Raw genomic sequence first — 17,355 nt, 5'->3', positions numbered from 1 at the left:
CAGTTCTTCAGTCTCAGCCTCCCTAGTAGCTGGGATTACAGGTGCCTGCCACCACATCCAGCTAATTTTTGTATTTTTAGTAGAGACAGGGTTTCACCATGTTGGCCAGGCTAATCTTGAACTCATAACCTCAGGTGATCCTCTCGTCTTGGCCTCCCGAAGTGCTGGGATGACAGGCATGAGTCACCACGCCTGGTCACAAACTGTTTCAAAACAGTACAATATAGTGATTAAAAACATCTGCTTATGCAACAGATTGGTTCTGTGTGCTGCAGCCAACCTCAAAGTTGTAAGGATTAAATTAGGTAAAAAAGTGCTTTTAGTAACATGCCTGGCACAGTTTGTTGATTCAAACATTGAAAAAAAATTTTTTTAAATTATACGTAGTAGTGTATACCTTTGGAAAAATTAGAACTTAACAGATGAGGCTAAGTTTGAGCCCTCCAGTTCTTTCCTTCTCTGCACACTCTTCAGAGGTAACTGGGGTCATGCTCTGGGAGCATGTCTTTCCAGGTCTTTCTCTTTGCTTTTGTAAATGCACCTGTTTCCATAGAAATGCTATAGTGTATGCAGAGGTGGTATCGTGCTGGATTTGTTATTCTGCACTTTTTTGCGTGACCTACCTTGGATGGCTCTCTAGTTGTTACAGCTTTTCTCTTTTAACTATTACTCAGTATTTTTACTAAGGTAAGACTATGCTGATTTTGTTTCTGTTTCTCTGGTATTAGGCCAGGCACGGTGGCTCATGCCTGTAATCCCAGCACTTTGGGAAGCCAAGGTGGGTGGATCACGTGAGACCAGGAGTTCGAGACCAGCCTGGCCAGCATGGTGAAACCCTGTTTCTACCAAAAATACAAAAAAATTAGCCAGCTGTGATGGCAGGTACGTGTAATCCCAGTTACTCAGGAGGCTGAGGCAGGAGAGTCCCTTGAACCCAGGAAGTGGAGGTTGCAGTGAGCCAGGATCACCCCATTGCACTCCAGCCCAGGCAACAAGAGTGAAACTCCTCAAAAATAAAAATATTTCTCTAGTAACAGCCAGTTTTGATATTTCAATATTTTGCTTTTTTTATTCTTGTTGTTAGTCTTATTAAATAATATATTTTTATTTAGATTCAAAGTAAAGCTTGTGTATTATTTGTTCCAGCTTATCTGCTGTTTCATAACTTGCTGCATCATAATTATGATTATTATTTTAAAAAGCTGTTACCTCTTTGCAGGAGGAGCCTAAAGGCTAAGTGACAATATCTCTTCTTCAGCTTGATGACTATCTAATGGTTCTAATCTGATTATTTTATACTCTTAGCACATGACACAAATGAGTGATGATGAGGATGATGATGGTTGTGACCTTTTTGCTGACTCCGAGAAGGAGGAGGAAGATATTGAGGACATTGAAGAGAATACTAGACCTGTAAGGAAGACTGTAGTTGCTATCACTTGGCAGGGTTTTAGCACTGATGACTTGTTTCTTGTTTTTGTATCACTCTCATTTTTGCATATTTGTCATTTCATTTACACTTCGGAAGATAATGGCGAGCATCTCAAATTGCATGTACCACTTTTCTGTCCAGATGTTATGATTTTATGATTCAAATCATTCAGAATGTGTGTGGTTCCAGAGTTTCAAGACCCTAGTGCTCCTGTCTCTCCCCCCAATGCACCCTATTTTCTTATTTAGATTTTTAAGTATTAAAGTGAAGTACTAAAAAAGTAAGAAAATAAAAGAACATCTCTCTTTGAAGAACATTTTATGAGTCCTATTCCTTGGGTGAGCTGTATAGTGTACATGTTTAAATTCATTTAATTACACTGTTTTTTCCTCAGTTGAATTTCTTTGCTCTTGTATACATAATGTTTTTAGGTGTCCAAAAGTGAAGTGTACTGGTTTGTTACAAAAAAGTGACTCTTTTGATTTCTCCTGCTGTAGAAAAGAAGCAGACGTACGTCATTTGCCGATGAGCTGGCTGCCCGCATCAAGGGTGACGCCGTGGGCCGAGTGGACGAGGAGCCAACAAGTGAGCCCCAGCCACATTGACGAGAAGTAGGGGAGGGGTAGTGCAGGGCCTTCTGCTGGCTTCACCAAAAGCAGGTTTCCCTTTTTATTAGTAACTACAAATGCAGAAGAGGCTTAAATTGTAGCGCTTACTCCTTTTTTGGTTAATGAACTCCTTTTGATAACTGAACACTGTGGACCCACAAGCAAAATGTACGTGTACACATCTAGATAATACTTTGCATATAATTTCAGGGGATTAATGGAAACTCCAGAGAACCATAGGCAACAGCTTAAGAATTCCTGGCTGAATATTTACTCCTGTATTTTGAGCAAATAAGAATGTACTATCTAATAGCACATTCTAGTTATATAACAGGGTAGAAAGATAGCATAATAATTCTTTCAACAAATATAATTCTGATACGCACATGAGCTGGTATGAAAGCAGAAGCCTTCTGCCTTACAAAGAGACTCTTGAGTGCCTACCATGGGCAGGGCAGGGGGTTCAATGCTCTGGTGAAGCTGAGATGGAAGGCAGTTGTCTTGTTCTTAGCTATGAGTTATGAGGATGACGGACTTGTAGTAGAGAAACAGGATGTGTATACTGAGGGAGGACTTAGTACTATTAAAACTGTGACCTATGCTTTTCAAGCCTTATCCTCAGGAGAAGCAAAACCTCGGAAGACACTGAAAGAGAAGAAGGAAAGGAGAACTCCTTCAGACAGTGGGCCTTTTCCATCAATTCTATTAATTTAGGAGCCTTTTGACTCAGGAATGTTGCTTACATAATTCATAAAGTACTGCTTTGCATGCTGTTTTCCCTCTGACAAATGGGTCTGTCTCCATTTACTTTTTTTAGCCTCTGAAAGCATGTTTTGGGGTGCTGGGAGGAGATGGGGGTATGGAGTAAAAATGCCTGTAAATATTTGATTTATTAGATTTTAGAGCAATCATGTCTTGTCTTTCTAGAATTCTTTAGAAGTACAGAAACTTAGGGATCTCTAGCATTTGTTTATAAGGAATATATCAGGCCTCTTCATATTAAGCAGTCATGTCTGCTGCATTCCACTTGTCCCTGTGTCAGTCTGCAGATCCCTTTGTTTAGTCTACCCTTCCTCCCCCCAGATTGTTGGGGAAATGGGTCTTGAATATGGCATCTGACCCTAATACTTGCTTCAAAGTAAATCTAGATCAAGGATGCTGGCCTAGAGAATGAATGCTCTCTGCTGCAAGCATTGACATATTTGAGAGTGGGGGCCCACAGGGCCTTTTGAGGGCATCAGTGGACTATGCCAGGGGTTTAGTGTCAAATTTATCAGACTGCCTCACACTTTGTTAAATAGGGTCAGATTAACTCCTTGCCAGTTTGGAGATGTTGCAGATGCCAACTCGGGAATCTGGGTTCCAGACCCATCTTTAATGCTCCCTGCAAAACATTGCTTTCTGTTTGCTAGATGAAGAGGATAACTTATTCGCACCCCCTAAGCTGACCGATGAGGACTTCTCACCATTTGGCTCTGGAGGCGGCCTGTTTAGTGGGGGCAAGGGGCTCTTTGATGGTGAGGATGAGGAGGTGAGTCCATGGTACCCAGCGACACTCCCTGCAGCTGTATCGGGTTCACAAGGAAGAAATATGCTTTGTTTCTTTAGTGGGGGAAAACAGCTTCTCAGTTGGAAGTTGTTTCTATTTTCATATTTTGGGACATTTTGAACTAAGAATCTCAGAATGAGAAATACTGTATTCTTCTATCCTTTGTTAGGTGAGGAGAAGATGTGCACTTGTTAGTGTGAATAATTTACTAGGTGATTGTTTCTTCTCTTTCATCTTTGTATTTCATTCCTGGACAGACCTCCCAAAGTGCTGGGATTACAGGTGTGAGTCACCACACCTGGCCTAAATTATTTTAGGGTCTGGTTTTGCCATAGTTATCACTTTGCAGCTGATTTTCTGGGAGCATAGTGAATACATAGTTTTAAATCTTACAGGTTACTTTTCATTAGAAATCCTCAAATGCAGCTATGCGCTCTCCTGTTTTTTTTTTTAATCCTTTGTCATATACGTTATTACAACCAGAGTGACTTCTTCACGGAAGCGCCCCAGGATCGACAAGCTGAAGCCTCTGTTAAGGAGGGTAAGCTGGGGGCTGGTCAACCGCGTCTCAGTGCGCAGAGTTCCAAAAGTGTCTTTCTCATTAGGAGATGGAACCCCGAGGTTGTTCCCAAGTCTTGTTTCTGCGTTGAGCAGGAAGCTGTTATTTTGACCTTGGTCCAGTTGAAAGTAATTCATCTTCGCTAATTCATGTCTTGGAAAAAACAGAGTACCATCTGCAAACCCACGTCACAGTCTTGCCTCTTTGTTAGGAGAACTCATCCAAAGTCAGACAAGAAAAGTACCCTAGAGCAATGTTGAGAATGGTTTTCATTTAATGAAGTTTAATTTAAAGAAACATTTTTAACATTCTGCATGTAAGTTGGAGACCAGTAATTCCCCAACCCAGTGTGCATTAAAATCATCTGTAAAGTTTTATATACACTTTCTTCCAGCAAACCTTAGTTTCATATATATAAGTAGAGACAGGAAGGTTTCACCATGTTGGACAGTTGGACAGGCTGGTCTTAAACTACTATCCTCAAGTGATTACCCGCCTTAGCCTCCCAAAGTGCTGGGATTACAGGCCTGAGCCACTGCACATGACCCATCTGTGTAGTTTTTAAAAAGCAGAAATATAAATCTATTTCTTAACTTACAAATGTTACTCAATTAGGTTTGTGGTAATTCTCGGGACTTGGGAATTAGTGATTTTAAGCTCCGCGTCTCCTGGGCACACGCATCAGAGCTGGGCCTCGTGGGCCACTCCTTGTGCTTGCTGTGCTGGCTGCTTACCTGGCTGCCCTCTGCTTTCTGCTGTCCATGGTTTGGCAGAGGTGACTTGCTTGGTTTCCCTCTTTGCTTTTATTGTCTTTTTTTTTCTTTTTTTTTTCTTTAGTTTTTGTGTTTTTAGTATAGACAGGGTTTCACCATGTTGGCCAGGATGTTTTTGATCTCTTGACCCCGTGATCCACCCGCCTCAGCCTCCCAGAGTGCTGGGATTATAGGCATGAGCAACTGCGCCCGGCTGTCTTCTTTTTTTTTCTACTGATGACTCACACATTTTTGCTGTTCTTTTTTACTTGTTCATTTTTATCCAACTGGAATGGGTAGAGCTGGAACTGTTTGGGGGAGCCCTGGTCATGCTGTCCCTGCCTCCGCCAGTGGTGCTCACTACCTCCCTTGGTGTTCCCCAGCCGACCCACTACTGTGGCTTGATCACAGTCAGCATGCTCTTCCATGGGAGTCATAGCTTGGATTGTGTTAATTCCAAAAGAAAAAAAGTCCTTTTTTTTTTTTTTTTTTAGGAAGGGGAGTGGGGGAGATTAAGGAGGAGTCAAGAAGAAAAGTCCTGACATCGGTAGATAGGAAAATACTAAAGCATTTTAAAATGGCTTGTTTAGGAAAAATTAGTTTCAAAATGTCTGGTACTAACTGCATATATTACACTGCATATATTTCAGGAAGAAAATTGCAAGGAAAGTTATTTTCCTTGTAAAATGGTTATCTCTTGCTATTTCATTCTAGAGTCTTTATCATCCAAACCCGGAAAGAAAATCCCAGTAGGAGCTGTTTCTGTATTTTAGGTAACATAACTTAAGGTTTGTTTTCTAAAAAGAACACAAATACTGTTTTTTCATTTTTAAAATTATCATCTTCTAAAGCCTGACTGGAGACAAGGAAGCACCTGGGAGCTTCAAAGGGCTTTGAGCAGCTTATAGAAAGAGCTCATCTACTCATGTTAGCTCTTATTCTCCTAGAGCTCAGTGGCCTTGGACTTTTCTGTGTTTGAGTGACCTGGTGATTCTGCATTGTGGGATGTTCTGTAGCAGTAATGGATGGAGGTTATTGGGCCCTGTTAATGCATTTTGTGAATTAACTGAAATGAAAAGTTCTTGGTGGGTGGTAATTTTTTCTGTAAAGTCAACAGGTTCACACTGGCTCACAGCTGTGGCTGTCTTGTCCCTCTGCCCACAGGAGACACAGATGTGTTTGGTGCTGTCTCCATTTCATCATTGAAGGAGCCCCAAAAGCCCGAGCAGCCCATTCCAAGAAAAAGCCCATACCTTCCACCTCCCACTGGCCTCTTTGATGATGATGATGATGGTGATGACGACTTTTTCTCAGCACCCTGCAGCAAACCTTCCAAGACGGGTACCTGTTTCTGCCTCTGTTTCTGGTACTTCAGCCAGAAAAAAAAATGTTGCCTATAAAGGGACGTAGGCTCCCCTAGTTTGTATCTCTTATAATACCAGATCCCTTCTCCAGCATTCCTGTCATTGAGCTGTTGTGTCTGTACTTACATAGCTATGGTGCCTGGGAGGCCTCTTTTATGAATCAATCTTTTCTGCTTTGGAAGCTAATTACTGTGATTATTTTCCTTATAGAGAGCTGAAATCTTTTTCCCTATAATTTTTGTTCCCAATTTCTAGTTCTGACCTTTGAAATTATAAAGTTTTAATTATACTTTCTTCCAGCAGACCTTAGTCAATCACATGAGCAGCACGTTGTGTGCTGGCCATTTAGTTCCCACCTTCTCTTCTCTCCACCAAAAAGCTCAGGTGGCCTTGGTCTTTCCTCCTGTGATGGGGTTTTCAGCCCCTTGGCTACTTTGACATTCTCCTTTCTTTTCCTCTTTTTTTTTTTTTTAAATTCAACAAATATTTATTATACCACACATTTGCCAGGAGCTATGCTAGGTACTTTTTATTTATTTATTTTTTTATTGCATTTTAGGTTTTGGGGTACATGTGAAAAACATGCAAAGTTGTTGCATAGGTGCATTCATGGCAGTGTGATTTGCTGCCTCCCTCCCCCTCACCCATATCTGGCATTTCTCCCCATGCTATCCCTCCCCAACTCCCCACCCCCCTCTATCCCCCCCTCTCCCCCGCAACAGACCCCCGTATATAGTGCTCCCCTCCCTGTGTCCATGTGTTCTCCTTGTTCAACACCCTCCTATGAGTGAGAACATGTGGTGTTTGGTTTTGTGTTCTTGTGTCAGTTTGCTGAGAATGATGGTTTCCAGGTTCATCCGTGTCCCTACAAAGGACGCGAACTCCTCATTTTTAATGGCTGCATAATATTCCATGGTGTATATGTGCCACATTTTTCCTGTCCAGTCTATCATCGATGGGCATTTGGGTTGGTTCCAGGTCTTTGCTATTGTAAACTGTGCTGCAATGAACATTCGTGTGCATGTGTCCTTATAGTAGAATGATTTATAATCCTTTGGATATATGCCCAGTAATGGGATTGCTGGGTCAAATGGAATTTCTATTTCTAGGTCCTTGAGGAATCGCCACACTGTTTTCCACAGTGGTTGAACTAATTTACACTCCCACCAACAGTGTAAAAGTGTTCCTATTTCTCCACATCCTCTCCAGCATCTATTTTCTCCAGATTTTTTAATGATCGCCATTCTAACTGGCGTGAGATGGTATCTCAATGTAGTTTTGATTTGCATTTCTCTAATGACCAGTGATGATGAGCATTTTTTCATATGTTTGTTGGCCTCTTGTATGTCTTCTTTTGTAAAGTATCTGTTCATATCCTTCGCCCATTTTTGAATGGGCTTGTTTGTTTTTTTCTTGTAAATCTTTTTTAGCTCGTTGTAAATTCTGGATATCAGCCCTTTGTCAGACGGGTAGGCTGCAAAAATTTTTTCCCATTCTGTTGGTTGCCGATTCACTCTATTGACTGTTTCTTTTGCCGTGCAGAAGCTGTGGAGTTTGATCAGGTCCCATTTGTCTATTTTGGCTTTTGTTGCCAATGCTTTTGGTGTTTTGGTCATAAAGTCCTTGCCTATGCCTATGTCCTGAATGGTTTTGCCTAGGTTTCCTTCTAGTGTTTTTATGGTGTTAGGCCTTATGTTTAAGTCTTTAATCCATCTGGAGTCAATTTTAGTGTAAGGTGTCAGGAAGTGGTCGAATTTCTGCTTTCTGCATATGGTTAGCCAGTTTTCCCAACACCACTTATTGAACAGGGAATCCTTTCCCCATTGCTTGTTTTTATCAGGTTTGTCAAAGATCGGGTGGTTGTAGATATGTTGTGTCGCCTCCGACGCCTCTGTTCTGTTCCATTGGTCTATATCTCTGTTTTGGTACCCGTACCATGCTGTTTTGATTACCGTAGCCTTGTAGTAGAGTTTGAAGTCCGGTAGTGTGATGCCTCCTGCTTTGTTCTTTTTGCTTAGAATTGACTTGGCTATGCGGGCTCTCTTTTGGTTCCATATGAAGTTTAAGGTGGTTTTTTCCAGTTCTGTGAAGAAGGTCATTGGTAGCTTGATGGGGATAGCGTTGAATCTGTAAATTACTTTGGGCAGTATGGCCATTTTCACGATATTAATTCTTCCTAACCATGAACATGGAATGTTTCTCCATCTGTTTGTGTCCTCTCTTATTTCGTTGAGCAGTGGTTTGTAGTTCTCCTTGAACAGGTCCTTTACGTTCCTTGTTAGTTGTATTCCTAGGTATTTTATTCTCTTTGTAGCAATTGTGAATGGCAGTTCGTTCTTGATTTGGCTCTCTTTATGTCTATTATTGGTGTATAGGAATGCTTGTGATTTTTGCACATTGATTTTGTATCCTGAGGCTTTGCTGAAGTTGCTTATCAGTTTCAGGAGATTTTGGGCTGATATGATAGGGTCTTCTAGATATACAATCATGTCGTCTGCAAATAGAGACAATTTGACTTCCTCCTTTCCTAATTGAATACCCTTTATTTCTTTTTCTTGTCTGATTGCTCTGGCTAGAACTTCCAGTACTATATTGAACAGGAGTGGTGAGAGAGGGCATCCTTGTCTAGTGCCCGATTTCAAAGGGAATGCTTCCAGTTTTTGCCCATTCAGTATGATATTGGCTGTTGGTTTGTCATAAATAGCTTTTATTATTTTGAGGTACGTTCCGTCGATACCTAGTTTATTGAGAGTTTTTAGCATAAAGGGCTGTTGAATTTTGTCGAAGGCCTTCTCTGCATCAATTGAGATAATCATGTGGTTTTTGTCTTTGGTTCTGTTTATGTGGTGAATTACATTTATAGACTTGCGTATATTGAACCAGCCTTGCATCCCCGGGATGAATCCTACTTGATCATGGTGGATAAGCTTTTTGATGTGCTGTCGCAATCGGCTTGCCAGTATTTTATTGAAGATTTTTGCATCTATGTTCATCATGGATATTGGCCTGTAATTTTCTTTTCTTGTTGAGTCTCTGCCGGGTTTTGGTATTAGGATGATGTTGGTCTCATAAAATGATTTGGGAAGGATTCCTTCTTTTTGGATTATTTGAAATAGTTTCAGTAGGAATGGTACCAGTTCCTCTTTGTATGTCTGGTAGAATTCGGCTGTGAACCCATCTGGACCTGGGCTTTTTTTGGGTGGTAGGCTCTTAATTGCTGCCTCGACTTCAGACCTTGTTATTGGTCTATTCAGGGTTTCGACTTCTTCCTGGTTTAGGCTTGGGAGGAGGCAACTGTCCAGGAATTTATCCATTTCTTCCAGGTTTTCTAGTTTATGTGCATAGAGTTGTTTGTAATAATCTCTGATGATGGTTTGAATTTCTCTGGCATCTGTGATGATATCCCCTTTATCATTTTTTATTGCATCTATTTGGTTATTCTCTCTTTTCTTTTTTATTAGTCTGGCTAGTGGTCTGTCTATTTTGTTGATCTTTTCAAAAAACCAGCTCCTGGATTTATTGATTTTTTGAAGGGTTTTTCGTGTCTCTATCTCCTTCAATTCTGCTTTGATCTTAGTTATTTCTTGTCTTCTGCTAGGTTTTGAGTTTTTTTGATCTTGCTCCTCTAGCTCTTTCAATTTTGACGATAGGGTGTCAATTTTAGATCTCTCCTTTCTTCTCATGTGGGCACCTATTGCTATATATTTTCCTCTAGAGACTGCTTTAAATGTGTCCCAGAGATTCTGGTATGTGGTGTCTTCGTTCTCGTTGGTTTCGAAGAACATCTTTATTTCTGCCTTCATTTCAGTGTTTATCCAGTCAACATTCAGGAGAAAGTTGTTCAATTTCCATGAGGATGTGCGGTTCTGGGTTGGCTTCTGAATTCTGAGTTCTAACTTGATTGCACTGTGGTCTGAGAGACTGTTTGTTATGGTTTCCGTTCTTTTGCATTTGCTGAGGAGTGATTTACTTCCAATGATGTGGTCAATTTTAGAGTAGGTGTGATGTGGTGCTGAGAAGAATGTATATTCTGTGGATTTGGGGTAGAGAGTTCTGCAAATGTCTATTAGGTTTGCTTGGTCCAGGTCTGAGTTCAAGTCCTGGATATCCTTGTTAATTTTCTGTCTCGTTGATCTGTCTAATATTGACAATGGGGTGTTGAAGTCTCCCACTATTATTGTGTGGGAGTCTAGGTCTCTTTGTAAGTCTTTAAGAACTTGCCTTATGTATCTAGGTGCTCCTGTATTAGGTGCATATATATTTAGGATCGTTAGCTCTTCTTGTTGCATTGATCCTTTTACCATTATGTAATGTCCTTCTTTGTCTCTTTTGATCTTTGTTGCTTTAAAGTCTATTTTATCAGAGATGAGAATTGCAACTCCTGCTTTTTTTTGTTCTCCATTTGCTTGGTAAATCTTCCTCCATCCCTTTATTTTGAGCCTTTGTGTATCCTTGCTTGTGAGGTGGGTTTCCTGGATACAGCACACTGATGGGTTTTGGCTTTTTATCCAATTTGCCAATCTGTGTCTTTTGATTGGGGCATTTAGTCCGTTTACATTTAGGGTTAATATTGTTATGTGTGAATTTGATCCTGTCATTTTGATGCTAGCTGGCTGTTTTTCCCATTGGTTGATGCAGTTTCTTCATTGTGTTGATGCTCTTTACCATTTCATGCATTTTTGGAATGGCTGGTGCTGGTTGTTTTTTTCTATGTGTAGTGCCTCCTTCAGGAGCTCTTGTAAAGCTGGTCTGGTGGTGATGAAATCTCTGAGTGCTTGCTTGTTCTCAAAGGATTTTATTTTTCCTTCACTTATGAAGCTTAGTTTGGCTGGATATGAAATTCTGGGTTGAAAGTTCTTTTCTTCAAGGATGTTGAATATCGGCCCCCACTCCCTTCTGGCCTGTAGGGTTTCTGCTGAGAGATCTGCTGTAAGTCTGATGGGCTTCCCTTTGTGGGTAACCCGACCTTTCTCTCTGGCTGCCCTTAGTATTTTCTCCTTCATTTCAACCCTGGTGAATCTGACGATTATGTGCCTTGGTGTTGCTCTTCTAGAGGAATATCTTTGTGGTGTTCTCTGTATTTCCTGGACTTGCATATTGGCCTGCCTTGCTAGGTTGGGGAAGTTTTCCTGGATAATATCCTGAAGAGTATTTTCCAGCTTGGATGCATTCTCTTCGTCACATTCAGGTACACCTATCAAATGTAGATTAGGTCTTTTCACATAGTCCCATATTTCTTGTTGACTCTGTTCATTCCTTTTTACCCTGTTTTCTCTAATCTTGCCTTCTCGTTTTATTTCATTGAGTTGATCTTCGACCTCTGATATCCTTTCTTCTGCTTGGTCAATTCGGCTGTTGAAACTTGTGCATGCTTCGCGAAGTTCTCGTGTTGTGTTTTTCAGCTCCATCAATTCGCTCATATTCCTCTCTAAGTTGTCCATTCTCGTTAACATTTCGTCAAGTCTTTTTTCAAGGTTCTTAGTTTCTTTGCATTGGGTTAGAACATGTTCTTTTAGCTCACGGAAGTTTCTTATTATCCACTTTCTGAAAGCTGATTCTGTCATTTCATCACGCTCATTCTCCGTCCAGTCTTGTTCCCTTGCTGGTGAGGAGTTGTGCTCCCTTGTAGGAGGAGAGGTGTTCTGGTTTTGGGTGTTTTCATTCTTTTTGCGCTGGTTTCTTCCCATCTTTGTGGATTTATCCACCTATCGACTTTGTAGTTGCTGTCTTTCTGATTTTGGTAATTTTAAGTCTGTAGTAGCTGAACTCATAAACCCCCTTTTCTTCCCCCTAGGTGGTCTGTCCCAGGGAATTAGGGCGTTATGATTTTCTGCTGTTGCAATGGTTTTCCCTGCCCACAAGGTGGCAGCCTAGTCACACTCAGCCTGCAGAGGCTTCATTGAGCTGTTGTGGGCAAATTGTCCTGGGAACTGCAGGGTGTTTCCCGGTGGGTGACGCCCCTCCTCCACAGAGCTGGACCGTCCCGTGTTCAGCCGTGTTTCCGGAGGTGTCCTCTTTGCCCAGGAAAACTCTTGGGTTGAGTCCCTGCCTCAGCTCCCCTTGCTGGCCCAGAGGGGATCCGGTCTCGCTCACTCTGCACAAGGGGCCGCTGCTCCCTGCCTCGGGTGCAGGCAGAGCAGCCGCGCCAGTCCAACCAGCGGCGCTGGCAACCCGTGGAGCTTCACCGCCTGTGAATCTCCTGGTCTGTGGGCAGTAAAAATCCGCTGCCCTGTGAGCCGCTGCATCAGCCAAAGCAGCGGCTCTGAGATTCGTGGCGCGCCCTTGCCCGGGAATGTCCTGGCTCGAATCCCTGCTTCAGCTCCCCTTGCTGGCTCAGAGGTGATTCAGTCTCTCTCGCTCTGTACGTGGATCCGCCGCCCCCCACCTCAGGGCGTAGGCCGAGCGGCGCGCCGCTCCGCTCAAACCAGCGGCGCTGGTGACCTGTGCGGCTCCTCCTCCTGTTAATCCCCTGGTCTGTGGTCAGTAAAAATCTGTCTGGAAATGCGGTGTCCACTCACCCTCTGCGCCTTCTTTCGGAGCTGCGATCCCGACTTCCTCCTATTCGGCCATCTTGAAAACCTCGCTCCTTTTCCTCTTAAATGTAAGTCCTGTGTCCCTGAAGTCATTCCTGTAAATCAGTTGTTATTTATGTGCAGATGAATCTCCCAGGGGCTTTTGTCAAAATGAAGATTCCAATTCAGTAGGTCTAGGATGGGGCCTGAGATTATACATTTCCAGCAAACTTTGTGGTCTGTGGATCACACTTGGAATAGCAAGACTTAGATTCATTGACTGCTTTTCCTGAAAAGAAAGGTAGATCCCTAAGGTGCACATAATTTTCAAGAACTTGAAAAAATAAAAAATGTTGGAATAGGAATAGATAGAACCAGAATGCATTTAGAAGCACGCTGTCTGGACTTCCTCTCCTTTTTCAGTGTTAGGTGTAGAAAGTAAGGATGGAAACAGAAGTGTGAAGAAAAATAAAAGCCTAGTTAATCTAGAAAGAGTGCAAATGGATGCAGAATGCACGCAGGTCTAGGTGAAGATGACAGTAAAGGAAGTTAGTAGTGCTTTTTGTTGCTCCACAGGGCTCTCACTTAGTGGGTGTCTTTGAGAACTGATTTAGAATCACTAGTAAATTGATGCTGCTTTGTTTGACAACTCCTAGTCTCTGGACATTCATGAGCCAGTGCCCTCATTTCAGCAACACATGCCTAACTCGGTCCAGCAGTGCTTATGGTGGTGAAAGGTTGGAAATTATTCAGATTTATCAGTAGGGTGAGCTATTGCCCTTCCATGCAGTGGAATATTGGCAACTGTTAAAAAAAAAAAGGGTCTATGCCTGTTGACTTGAAAAGATTTTATAGGTACAGTAAATGGAAAACGCAAATGGTAAGACATATTATTCAAATTATCTTCTAATTTATAGCCTTATTTGTAAATAACTGAAGTTAATTCATTAATATATCCTTTGGGGGAATTAGAAGCATGTATGCTGAACTGTTCCCAATGTCCATCTTGTTCGAGTAGGCAGGTGGAGTTATGAGGGAATTCCAGTATTTGTTTTTATCTGCTTTTGTATAGTTTGATTTTTTTTAAAAGCAGGAGCCAAGCCCTCACTTCTCAGATTCCTTAGATGATTGACTTGGTGGCCCTCTTAAATAATCTTTCTTCCTCTAGATCTTTCTTCACCTTTTAAGCCAGTCCAGGCTACTCTAAGCACAGGAGGCTGCTGTTTGGATAAGCAGGTCAGCTGCATGGTTAAACTATCTGTTCTGTTTTCAACTGAGCTGCTACTATGCTCTTTGAAAAATTCCAAGGAAAGAGTATAGTTTCACTTACTGTAACAACGTAACTTTTCTATTTATTCTTCGGGAGGGAAGAATTTTAAATCTACAAATTTTGTGGTAGATTTTTGACCTTAGTGTAATTTTATGCCTTGCTATTTTTTAAAGGCAAAGTCCAGTCCGCTGCTGCTATCTTTGATGACGAAGAAGGAGATCTGTTCAAAGAAAAAGCTGAAGCATTTCCAGAAGCCACTGTGAGTCAGACAGACGAAAATAAAGCAAGAGCAGAAAAAAAGGTGAGCAGGAGGGAAGAGTGAATGCAGGAGCATTGATCTGGGGCATCTTAAGAATTCATCTGGAGCCCAGAGGGAAGTATTGTTCCCTTTCACATTCATATTAAAGAACTTCAAACAGAAAGTGGAAAGAAGATTGCAGTGAACACTCAAATAACTACCACCCGGATTGATCAGTTCTTAGGGTTATAGATGTAAACTTTGTTACATATCTGTTTTTTCCTGAACTATTTGCATGTAAGTTATTTTAACTGTTTGCTGCATGGAACTGATTGCATGTAGTCATTGGGACATTCTACCCCTAAATATTTCATTCAGCCTCTCTTGAAAAGACTTCCTTATAACCACAATGCCATTATCAACAGCTGTGAGATGAACAGTCATTCTATAGTAGACTCTTAATATCTAGTCTGTATTTGAATTGCTGCAGTTTGCCTCAAAATGTCTTTGTAAAATCTCCCCAACAATATAGTCCATATTCTAATTTCCTCTCTTGTCCCCACAATGCTATTTATAGCAGCGGTCCGCAACCTTTTTGGCATTAGGGACATAAAGAAGAGTGCAGCCTGCAACCTACATCACTTGCATGCGCAGTTCACAGTAGGGTTTGCCCTCCTATGAGAATCTACCGCTGTGGTTGATCTGACAGGAGGCAGAGCTCAGGTGGTAATGCTTGCTGCTCACCTCACCTCCTGCTGTGGGGCCGGGTTCTTAACAGGCCATGGATTGGTCTGCAGCCCGGGGTTGGGGACCCCTGCTTTATAGTATTTTTTGTGTGTTTTGATTTTTTTTTTTAAAGAAACCCAGGATTCAGGCAGTGTGTCTACATTGCATTTGGTTGTGCTGTCTCTTTGGTCTCTTTAATCTGGAGCAGCACCTCCCACATTTTTTTGAATGTCCAGCCAGTTGTCTTGTAGAATGTGTGACATTGTGAATTTGCTTTATTATTTTCCTATGATTAAATTCACGGTCAGCAGTTTTGGCAAGAATACAAGCAGGCAGGGTTGTGCACTTCCTGTTGTATCACCTCCCAAGACACATCAGGTTCACTGTCTGCCTCTTTCTGACAAGTTTGTCACTTGGCTGTTAGGGTGCCCACCACACTGCTTCATTGAAAAGGTACCCTGTTCTCTTTTGCCATTGATAAGTTGATCTCTAAAGTGATAGTTGGGCACAGTATGAATATCTGTTCTCTCCCAGCCTTTTATTCAGTGTTTTTAAAATCCATAGATGATCTTTTCCTAAATTCAGTTAACCTGTTAGTGGGCATAAACCATTGTTTTTTAAATTCTTTATTAGTTGGCATTCTTCTGAATAAAGAGTTTTCTCTTCCACTCCTTCCCCCATTTTTAATATTCCTTTGGGATCATGGATTCATTCTTCAGTGTCTATGATAATCCATTACCATCATTCTTCCTCCTTTTTTTTTTTTTTTTTGAGACAGGGTCTTGCTCTGTTGCCCAGGCTGGAGTATAGTGGCATAATCATAGTTGACTGGAGCCTCAACCTATGGGGTTCAAGTGATTCTCCAGTCTCAGCCTCCCTAGTAGCTGGGACTACATGCACACACCACCACGCCCAGCTAATTTTTATATTTTTTGTAGAGATGGAGTTTGACCATGTTGGCCAGGCCATTCTTTTTGATGCTCAGATTGACCTTCATTTGGCCAGTCATTGTGTCCCCAGCAGTCTTTAAGCCCTTCTGGCTGCTTGACCTTTTGCTGCTGTTCTGCACAGCTGGTCCCTCCTCTTTCTACAGTTCATCTCATCATGCTGTGTTCTCTCTGTGAACCCTGACTTTCTCCTGCCGACCACCTAAGGCCCAGCATTCAGAACCTGACAGGCCCCTTGGGCAGCCTGCTTTTCTACTCTCTCTCTCACTGCACATGTCCCATCTGTGCACTGATTGACCCAGGCAGTGTGTCCTGCTTCCTGATACACCAGATGTGTCCTTTATTTGTCTCACTGTTCTCTTAACAGCTCCCTCGGTTTGGTGTCTATCACAGCAGAGACTCCTTGCATTTTCTAAATGGTTGATTGAGTAAACCCTCTTTTCTGGGTATCTTATTTGTTAATCCTTAATTTTTCTTTGTCTTTTTGTTTTCCCCATCAAAGGTTACCTTACCTTCCAGCAAAAATCTCAAACCCTCATCAGAGACAAAGACTCAAAAAGGCTTATTTTCGGATGAGGAGGACTCTGAGGTACGGTATTCTTTTCCTTAGTTGTGAGTATTGGCCTGTGGATATGACAGAGAAACTATTTCTGAATCAGATTTTTCTCAGTAGAGTTGTAAGACTTTTTGTGAAGTATTCCAGTTCTTTAAAAATCATCTCTTGAGGCTGAGCGCAGTGGCTCATGCCTGTAATCCTGGCACTTTGGGAGGCCAAGGCAGGTGGACACCTGAGGTCACGAGTTCGAGACCAGCCTGGCCAACATGATGAAACCCTGTCTCTACTAAAAATACAAAAATTAGCTGGGCATGGTGGTGTGTGCCTGTAATCCCAGCTACTCGGGAGGCTGAGACAGGAGATTCACTTGAACCTGGGAGGCAGAGGTTGCAGTGAGCCGAGATGGCCCCACTGCACTCCAGCCTGGGCAACAGAGCAAGACTTCGTCTCAAAATAAATAAATAATCTCTTGAGAGCATGGGATCTTTAGAAAGCAATATATTTACTTTTCACTTTTGGGTTGGACTTTACTTAATCTCCTGGAATGAAAGTACTCGCTCTCTAGGATGCCTAGACTTTAGACTGTTTATGGGCTCATGATGTGATGAGATGCTTGCACCAGAGTGGAGGTCACCATGCTACTTCCTTTATTGACATTCTCACTAACTAGAAAGTGGCTAAGTGCTATAGCAGATGGATTCTGGCATAGCCATCTGTCTTACTGAGACTGAGACTGCTAATACGCTGTGGGACCCTGCTTCACAGGTTGCTTTGGTCCCCCCAGGCACCGTAGAACCAACTCTCCAAAGCTTCACTGCTTTTCCTGAGTCCCTCAGGCCTAG

At 42.0% G+C, this 17,355-nt stretch overlaps 1 protein-coding gene across 1 annotated transcript in view; it reads left to right on the top strand.

Moving 5' to 3' along the window:
• The window catches only part of LOC135271956 (WASH complex subunit 2A-like), a 71,782-nt gene that overhangs the window by 37,523 nt on the left and 16,904 nt on the right, over positions 1-17,355 (top strand). Inside the window, 8 exon segments of the mRNA XM_064370076.1 lie at positions 1,306-1,413; positions 1,930-2,017; positions 3,453-3,571; positions 4,073-4,130; positions 5,615-5,669; positions 6,060-6,241; positions 14,220-14,347; positions 16,460-16,546. Coding sequence (XP_064226146.1) covers positions 1,306-1,413; positions 1,930-2,017; positions 3,453-3,571; positions 4,073-4,130; positions 5,615-5,669; positions 6,060-6,241; positions 14,220-14,347; positions 16,460-16,546 — 825 coding nt within the window.

This window comes from Aotus nancymaae, unplaced genomic scaffold, assembly GCF_030222135.1.
Source record: "Aotus nancymaae isolate 86718 unplaced genomic scaffold, 86718_ANA_hifiasm-v0.15.2.pri h1tg000099l, whole genome shotgun sequence".
Classification (NCBI taxonomy): domain Eukaryota; kingdom Metazoa; phylum Chordata; class Mammalia; order Primates; family Aotidae; genus Aotus; species Aotus nancymaae.
Note: the sequence above shows the minus strand (reverse complement) of the source record. Positions and strands in the feature narration are given on the sequence as shown.